At 42.5% G+C, this 9,787-nt stretch overlaps 1 protein-coding gene across 1 annotated transcript; it reads left to right on the top strand.

Moving 5' to 3' along the window:
• The first annotated feature begins 5,894 nt into the window (after positions 1–5,894).
• LOC109219287 lies at positions 5,895–7,589 on the top strand. The gene is made up of 2 exons (XM_019383723.1): positions 5,895–6,470; positions 6,570–7,589. Exons 1-2 carry the CDS (start codon positions 5,895–5,897, stop codon positions 7,587–7,589), a joined length of 1,596 nt encoding a protein of 531 aa, XP_019239268.1.
• Positions 7,590–9,787: the final 2,198 nt, after the last annotated feature.

Genomic DNA, 9,787 nt, shown 5'->3' with positions numbered 1-9,787 from the left:
CATATGCACACTTGGAATTATGTTAAACAAGTGGTGAGTGCAATTGGCACTCCCCTTGAAATGGACTTAGCTATTAAGGGAAGAACAAGGCCTAGTATGGCCAAAGTAAGAGTTGAAATCGACTTGCTGAAAAACCAACCGAACTCTGTTTATGTTGGTCAAGTATATGACAATGCACCTTAAAAAGGCTTTGTGCAAAAAATTGAATTTGAGGGTGTACCGAAATACTGCAAGTTCTGTCGAAAGTTGGGGCATAATTTGGTTAATTGTAGAGCTTTAGAGAGGAAAAAAGCTGCTGAAAATAGGGAGTTAGAGGCTCAAAAGACTGCTGATAATCAGAATGAGGATAACAGAGGAATTGTTGATCAAAATCTGAAAGCTGGAACTGCCTTTAATAGAGAAGCTGCTAAACAGATTGATCATGCTGAAAATCAGAATGAGGCTAACAGGGGAATTGTTGATCAAAATCTGGAAGCTGGAACTGCCTTTAATAGAGAAGCTGCTAAACAGATTGATCAAAATAGAGAGTCTGAATCTGCAGAATCTGGAACTGCCGTTAACAATGAGCAGACTGAAAACAGAATTACTCCAAAGCAAAAGAGTGAGATAGAATTTGATAAACCCCTGCAACAGCCATCAAGCAACATCAGGGAGAGATTCAGGAAAAAAACCAAAAAAGAGCAAGCAGGGAAAACTACCTAAGAAGAGAGCCAAAGTCATTTTCAAACCAATGCTCAACTTATCTGATGATTCTAGCATGTCACGACCCAAAATCCCTCCTAAGGAGTCGTGATGGCACCTAGTCTCTAAACTAGATATGCCTAACCTTTTCTGTAATAACATGGATATTTACTAACTTTAAATTAAATTACTCGGAACAAATTACAATTCCCAAAAACCGGTGGTACAAGTCATAAGCCTTTCTAAGAGTAATTATACAAAATAAATACAACACTGTCCCAGAACGAGAAGGAATCAATGGAACATAAATACAAACGAAGGTGACTCCGAGGCCTGCGAACGCAGCAGCAGGTTACCTTGAGTCTCCACCACGACGATCTGCACAGCTACTATCGATCAATTCCTGGATTTGTACACAAAAATGTACAGAAGTGTAGTATGAGCACACCACGGCGGTGCCCAGTAAGTATCAAGACTAACCTCGGTGGGGTAGTGACGAGGAACAGTCAAGACACCTACTGGTCAGACAGATTAAACAGGATATGATAACAAATATCAAGATAAAAGTAACGAAATAATATCAACAGCAGGGATAAATCAATCTACAAACAGTCGAAATAATAAAAGGAAACTCAGATGGAAACGAAAGATAACCAAATAAATCAACAACAAACCTAACGATAGGAACGAACAGANCTCAATCAATCATATCGTTTCTGGTGCACAACCCCAGCCATCTCAGAACTTGATGTCTCATATCATAACCTCAACTTCCAAACCTTTAGAACACCCGGCACCTTGTGCCCACATAATTTGTCTCACTTTGTACAACAACGTTCTCATGTTACTCAGTACATAGGACCCATAACTGATGCAATTAAGATGTTCCAGGAGTCTCATTTACATAACATAAAGTAAAGTACAACTTCTAAATCAATTAGGAACTCAGCAAGAAAAGATGAAGTTATTTTTAGAAATCATTTGAATAAAGAAAGTACCATTTTCAATTTAAACTACAACATTGAATGAATTATTACCTTTAACATGGGATTTAATAAATTAACTTAGTAGAAATTTCTTTTTAAGTAAATTACAACTTCAGACGGTTTAAGGGAATTTAATTGAGTAACTAATTGAATTAAAAATGTGACAATTTTGAAATTTGAAGTATTGAAATATGTATATATAAATACGGCGAGGTAGTGAAAACACTATGAATTCCAACACAAAGTATCACAGCAGTAAAGGAATCTAAACAGTTAAAACACTTGAATTGATAACAACAAATAAACACAGCAAACAGAAAGTGCACGGCATCACCCTTCGCGCTTTAACTCTCATTCCTCACCATGCAATCAATAATAGAAATGTGCACGGCATCACCCTTCCCGCTTTAACTCTCAATCCTCACCATGCAATCAATAATAGAAATGTGCACGGCATCACCCTTCGTGCTTTATCACTCTTCCTCACCATATGAGTCATATAAATGTGCACGGCGTCACCCTTCGTGCTTTATCACTCTTCCTTACCATATGAATAGTATAAATGTGCACGGCATCAACCTTCGTGCTTTATCTCTCTTCCTCACCATATGAATAGTATAAATGTGCACGGCATCACCCTTCGTGCTTTATCTCTCTTCCTCAGCATATGCATCAATATAAATGTAAATGTGCACTGCATTACCCTTCGTGCTTTATCACTCTTTCCTCACCCAAATAGTAGAATCAACAACATCAGGGAATCAACAATAGAAACAAATACATCCCGGCAAGGGAGTCAACAATAGAAATAAATACATCCCGGCAAGGGAATCAATAATAGAAACAATACATCTCGGCAAGGGAATCAACAATAACCAATATCGTTCGAACAATTAACTTCACAAAATGAATCCCAACTTGAGTCAATACTCAACAGCGGTCAAATACCAAGGAATTACCATAAGCCTGGTCCAACATGAATACTCATCAAGTCAAGCATGAATAGTACATAATAAGGATCACGAAAAAAAACCAAGAAGCAAACAGTAGTTCGCCAGATTTGGAGTGAATGCCAATATCTAAAAGCAAATACCCGAGTGCATGATTTATCCCGAGGTGAAGTCTCGCCCGGTTACCTCGCTTGGTACAAAAGGGAAGTTGAATTTGGAAGGCCAGCTAAAAGACTCCACCTCCAAGAGTTTGTCGAAGCATCACAAGAACATTGGGAGTGGTTGGCGAAAGAAAATAAATATCGGGCCACCACAAGCAGTTTAGAAGGACAGATCAAAGACCTCAAGTTCGCTAGTGACGTGCAAGCCGCTGCAGATGAGGGTGAGAAGAAGAAGCTAGTTAAGCAAAATGAAGCCCTCAAAGCTCAGATCCAGAAAATGAGAATAGCTGTTAGAAACCCAGAGAGAAGCCGAGCAGATCAAAGGCTTATAAGCGGTCTGAGAAAGAAAGTACTCGAGTGTCAAGATGACTTAGAGAAATCTGAGGCCTGTCTAGAAAGAGTCCGAGCACAAGTGGCAAAGAATGCAGAAGGGCAGGCAGTGTTTGTGCAACAAATGAAAAGAAAATATGAGGGGACAATCACCAATCTGAGGAGAAAGCTAACTACCCTTGAGAATAAGGCGGCTAAACAAGCTAAAATTTTTAAAGCCGATAGGGAACACTGTTATGCTTTGATGGCCCAGATGGATGAAGATGTGCAACGGTTACAGAATCAAAACCATCATGACAATCAGGTGTTAGAAGCTCGAACTCGGCAAATCGGGCACTTGCTTCAAGAAAAGGGTATTATCCGGGAGAGGGTTAGAGCCATTGCCGACTATATTGTCACAAAATGCCAAGCATGTGAGGACATGACTCAAACCACTTTCTTTGCTGCAGTGATGACATTCGTCCGCCAGATAATGAGTGATTTAGAGCGTCTTCCAGGGGATCTTGGACGTAGGCCCGTGGCAAGACCGAATGATGTCCCATCGGCCCCAGGAGTCGAAGCACTTATGTATTCATGATTTTCATTCATCGAGTCAGTATTTCCGCTTCTTATTTTAAAAGTTGTTTTGAGTAAATGAGTGGGTTGAGGTCTTTTGTAATAGAAAAGTTTAGCAATTTTATTAATGAAAATTGAAAATTCCCAAAAATTGTTGCTTTATTTTTCGCATTTATTTTTTGTTGAACTACGTAATGATCTGATTCATGCGGCGTCGTGATACGTAGGCAATCCTCATCGGATGCGGTCATGATTTTTGTAAATAACTCCAATAAGAGAGGGATGTGAAAAGAAAGAACCAAAAGAAAACTCAAAAATAAAGAAAAAGAGAGCCAAAGAAAAACCAAAGAAAAACGAAAAACAAGAGAGCAAGGGAAGAGAGGAAAGAAAAGAGCGGAAAATGGGAGTAAAAGCACAAAAAGACAAAGTGTAAAGAAAAGGAAATTGGGGAAAGTAAGCAAAGCCGGGATGAAACATGCAACTGTTGCGAAACATGTAGAAACACCTTTAACTTTATAGGTACATCACACCCCAACGTGCGATTACCTATGTGTTATTTGCTTCAAACTGACCAGTTTGTTGTCTACTGTTAAGTATAGGTTCTATAGTAAGGTGGTTGGTTTTGTGGTAGTCTGGCTTCACCTCCTTACTTCACAAGGTCAAATGGAAGCATTGAAATGTCATCTGAGGGTCATCTACCAACGGTTCCTATCCCCGAGGATAGCCTGATGTCGGTCATCCCAACTTCGGAATCGGCCGCTGCAGAGGAAAACAGAATTCTGCGTCTCCGCATGATAGAAATGTGGGATGCCTGGTCTAATGGTAGAGAACCACCAAGTGTAATCCCTGGATTCCCCGAGCTACTTCCCAGAGCAAGTGGCACCTCCAACGTCCCCATAAGCTATCCAAATACCCCACTGGGATATCCTACCATTTCAGCCCACTTTGCTGGAACACCTTCTGAGGCTCGCCCCCAGGTGTCAATGTCAGGTGAGGCCTCAACTATATTCACTGCGCCACCTTGTTCAGCTACGACACAACCCACTCTACCCAGGCCTAGCTTTGACCCACCATCATTCACCTTTCAAGTACCATCTTTCCCACTGGAACCCACCTAGTTTACTACCAATGCTTACCCTCAGCCGCCTCGGTACGAGTTTACCGCAGGGTAGGAGAAAATTGCGAAAACCCCTTAACAGGAGGAGATTACCAGAAAGACGAAAAGCATGGAGCAAAGTCTCAAAAATATACAGGGTCTGAGTGGGCAAAAGAGCATATCTTACGCTGACCTGTGTATGTTCCCACACATACATCTACCCTTGGGTTTCAAAACCCCGAAGTTTGAAAAATACGATGGGCTTGGGGATCCCATTGCTCACCTCAAAAGGTACTGCAACCAACTGCGGGGAGCGGGTGGAAAAGAAGAACTTCTCATGGCCTACTTTGGAGAGAGTTTGGTCGGCATCGCTTCGGAATGGTATATGGATCAGGATATATCCCGTTGGCATATCTGGGATGACCTGGCTCGGGACTTTGTCAGGCAGTTTAAATACAACATCGACATTGCCCCTGACAGGAATTCATTGTCAAATCTAAAGAAGAAGTCCTCGGAGAGCTTCCAAGAGTATGCTGTCAAATGGCGCGAACAAGCGGCCAGAGTCAAACCTCCAATGGACGAAACAGAGATGGTCAGTGTCTTCCTTCAAGCCCAAGAGGCTGATTATTATCAAAACATGATGTCTGCAATGGGTAAGCTGTTTGACAAAGCCATCAAAATCAGTGAAATGGTTGAAAATGGGTTGAAAACAGGGCGAATCTTGGGTCAGTCTGCTATAAGGACTACCTCCCAAGCAATCAAAGGCGGGTCTGGAGGAATAGCAAACCGAAAGAAGAAGGAAGAGTCGGTAATGGCGACATCGAGTGTAAGAAAACCTCGTCCAGCCAAACCTTACTTCACTAGAGATACCCCACAACACTACTACCCTCATCAAGATGCGGCCTACGCTATGGTTCCTCAGCCATACGCAGTGATGAATGCAAAACCCTACGTTAGGCCACAACACCAATTCAATCAAAACCGAGCTCCATTTCCCAGAAATCAACCTCCTCACCAAGCTCAGTGTAACCCCCAATCTCCACAGAACAACTTTCGTGCCCGGGAACCACTCAAGATGCCAAACTTCACACCCATTGGTGAGTCATATTCCAGCCTTTTCCCCAAACATGTCTAGATGGGTTTGTTGCAGCCTGTACCCCTAACCAGGCAAAACCTAGCGTCGCCCACCTATAGAGCTGGTACTCAATGTGCCTACCATTCAGAGGCAGAAGGGCATGATAGAGATGACTGTTGGACCCTGAAGAGGGCTGTGGAAAATTTGATAGAGCAAAAGAGAATAGTGCTAAAAGACGAGGACGTTCCTAATATAACCAACAATCTGTTACCGGCTCACAACAACAGGCCGGTTATTGAAATGATTTGTAAAGATAGAGAGTTTGACCCAGCTCTAAAAGCCATCATTGCCATAGCCGATGTGGAAAAGAAGCCAAAAGCTGTCGTAAATCAAGACAAGGAGGAGAGAAAGAATAAAACTACCCTTCAGAAAACCGAAAAGAAAGTGGAAGCCGAAACTGGGGCAGCGCCCTCCAAAGATGTCGTTCTCTATGCTCCTCGAGGCCACAAGAAAGAACATATGTCTTTGAGTTCTCCTAGAAGGTTTGAGTTAAGCAAGGGAGCTAAAATGTATGTGTCCAAAGGGACCTACGTGGTGCGGGGGCCAATAACTCCACCAAGGCTGAATGAGTCCGTGGTTATTGGCCGCGCACTGCAAAGGCCCATGACAAATCCCACTGCCGTGCCATGTAACTATAACAAAGTGGTAGTAACTTACAAAGGCAAAGAGATCTAGGAAGAAGTTAAGGAAAATAACCCGGCTGAGAAGTACCTCAATCTGGAGGAAGTGAATAATGCCACAAAGAAGCGTTTCCCACCTAAGAAGCCAGTGAGTGCTGAAGAAGCAGAAGCGTTCTTCCAGAAAAAGAAAATGGCAGACTACGAGATAATTGACCAACTCCGGAATTTTCCTGCTCAAGTCTCTCTGTTGTCTCTGCTAATGAACTCAACTGAACATCAGAAAGCATTGATCAAAACCCTTAACGAAGCGTATGTACCCATTGAAACCACTGTGGAACAGTTGGAGAGGATGGCAGAAAGGTTTTTTGCAGTCGATCAAATCTCCTTCAGTAAGAATGATTTGCCTCCGGAAGGGGCCGCCCACAATAAAGCCCTTCATCGGACGGCCAAATGCGAGGGATATTATGTGAAAAGGGTCATGTTAGATGGTGTTTCTGGGGTAGATATTTGCCCTCTCTCAACTGTGCAACGTATGGAAATCGGTACTGAGAGAACCAGGCCCAACAACATCTGTATACGCGCCTTTGACGGCGTCAAGAGAGATACGATAGGCGAGATTGATTTAATTTTGACTATTGGGCCAGTGGATTTTGAGGTGACCTTTCAGGTCATGGACATGGATACTTCCTATAATTTCCTCTTGGGAAGACCGTGGATTCACGTAGCAGGGGCTGTGCCTTCTACTTTCCACCAGATGGTGAAATTCAAACATCAAGATCAAGAGATTGTAGTTCACGGGGATGATGAGCAGTCGATCTACCGGGACCCATCAGTCCCATGTCTCGAAGCCAGAGAAGGTAGTGAGCACATAGTTTATCAAGCTTTTGAAGTGGTGGTCGCAGACCAATATGAGGAGGGAAACCCTTGTCATCAATCTTTTCTGTCAAACCATTGTTCTTTCTTTCATCCACCCATTTTTCATCTTTATAGGACATTTGTCAAGCCTAAATACAATGAGGAGAGGAAGATGAAGCCTTTACGGCCGAGGAAATTGAAGAAATATGTGGGGCTATGAGACAGATGCTGTATGAAGCCCACATGGTTCAGCCGGGAGAAGGCTCAAGCACCGCTGAGGTGCTATACATGGGACCCAGTGCAAAACTGCAAAATTGGAAGGCTACTCCGTTCCCAATCAGGTGGGAATCCCGGTAGTCCAGTCCTGCCACTTTTCTGCATCACGAGTTATTTCAGGGTGTAACTCGGATGTTTTCTTTAGTTTCCTGTCTTTAATTCCCAATGTAAACCCTGTCATCTACAAATTCAATGAAATGAAATAAATATTTCATCGTTCATCTTTCTTTATTCTTTTTGATTTTGTTATATTTCTCTTTTATTTCTTCTTTCAGTTTTAATAATGGGGCTTTAAATAACATGACATGCTTGCGGACTTCATGCCCAGATCCAAACACGCTATCTAACTGTGAAATAATGAACCAAGAACCGAAATATGATGAAGAAGAGGCTTTTAGGGAAATAAATCGAGAATTGGAACAATTTGAGAATAAACCTAAGCCGAACTTAAATGATACTGAGCCGATTAATTTGGGTAGTTCTGAAGAAGTCAGGGAAACCAAGATAACCATTCACACAGATGAAAAAACCCGGGACGCATTGATCCAACTCTTGTTTGAATTCAAAGATGTGTTTACTTGGTCATACGACGACATGCCAGGACTGAGTGTTGATTTGGTGGTTCACAAGTTGCGAACTTACCCCGATTATCCCCCTTTCCAACAAAAGCAAAGAAAGTTTAAAACTGATATCAGTGACAAAATTAAAGAAGAGGTCACAAAACAGTTGAAAGCGGGGGTGATCCGAGTGGTTCGATACACCACATGGTTAGCCAATGTAGTTCCGGTGCCAAAGAAGGACGGAAAAACTCGAGTGTATGTGGATTACAGAGATCTAAATAAAGCAAGTCCTAAGGATAATTTCCCTTTGCCGAACATCCATATCATTGTTGATAACTACGCCAAACATGAGATACAGTCCTTCGTGGATTGTTACGCGGGATATCACCAGGTGCTAATGGATGAAGAGGATGTAGAAAAGACAACTTTTACCACACCCTGGGGCACGTACTGTTATAGGGTCATGCCTTTTGGTCTAAAAAATGCCGGGGCAACCTACATGAGGGACATGAGCTATTTTTCATGACATGATGAACCAAGAGATAGAGGTGTATGTGGACGACGTGATCATCAAGTACAGGACCCAGGATGACCATGTTCTGGTTTTGAGAAAATTCTTTGAGCGGCTGCGTAAATATGATCTGAAGCTAAGCCCAGCCAAATGTGCATTTGGGGTTCTATCTGGCAAACTCTTGGGATTCATAGTCAGTCGGAGGGGCATCGAGCTAGATCCAGCGAAGATAAAGTCCATTCGAGATCTGCCTCCTCCAAGAACCAAGAATGATGTTATGAGCTTGTTGGGAAGATCGAACTCTATCAGCCGATTCATTGCCCAGTTGACGTCTACATGTGAACCCATTTTCAAGCTGTTAAAGAAAGATGCAGCGATTAAATGGACAGACGAGTGCCAAGAAGCTTTTGAAAAAATCAAAGAATATCTGTCGAACCCGCTAGTTTTGGTCCCACCTGAACCGGGAAGGCCTCTGTTCATGTATTTGACAGTCTTGGAGAATTCTTTTGGATGTGTCCTTAGACAACATGACAAAACCAGGAGGAAAGAACAGGCAATCTACTATTTGAGTAAAAAGTTCACAAGCTATGAAGCTAAATACACTCTGTTGGAAAGGACTTGTTGCGCTCTAACCTGTGTAGCTCAAAAGTTGAGGCATTACTTGTTGGCTTACACCACTTATCTCATTACCAGGTTGAACCTTTTAAAGTACATATTCCAGAAACCAATGCCCACGGGAAGGTTAGCAAAATGGCAGATCCTGCTCACTAAATTTGACATAGTCTACATCACTCGCACGGCAATGAAAGCCCAGGCATTAGCAGATCACTTGGCTGAAAACCCGGTTAATGATGAATACCAACCTTTGAGCACCTACTTCCTGGATGAAGAGGTAAATTCAGTTGAGGCTATATCCGAAGATACCAATGCTTGGAAAATGTTCTTTGATGGAGCGGCAAATGCAAAAGGTGTTGGAATTGGGGCAATCTTGATCTCAGCCACTGGTCAGCATTATCCGGCCACAGCCCGGCTTCGGTTTTTCTGCACAAACAACACTGCCGAGTATGAAGC

The sequence above is a fragment of the Nicotiana attenuata genome, unplaced genomic scaffold (assembly GCF_001879085.1).
Source record: "Nicotiana attenuata strain UT unplaced genomic scaffold, NIATTr2, whole genome shotgun sequence".
NCBI lineage: Eukaryota > Viridiplantae > Streptophyta > Magnoliopsida > Solanales > Solanaceae > Nicotiana > Nicotiana attenuata.
Note: the sequence above shows the minus strand (reverse complement) of the source record. Positions and strands in the feature narration are given on the sequence as shown.

Excerpts from the sequence above, each read along its gene's own strand:
- LOC109219287 (XM_019383723.1), top strand. The coding sequence starts at position 5,895 with ATGGGTTTGTTGCAGCCTGTACCCCTAACCAGGCAAAACCTAGCGTCG. Across the intron at positions 6,471-6,569 it reads CAAGGCTGAATGAGTCCGTG|GAAGAAGTTAAGGAAAATAA; the intron begins GTTATTGGCCGC and ends AAAGAGATCTAG.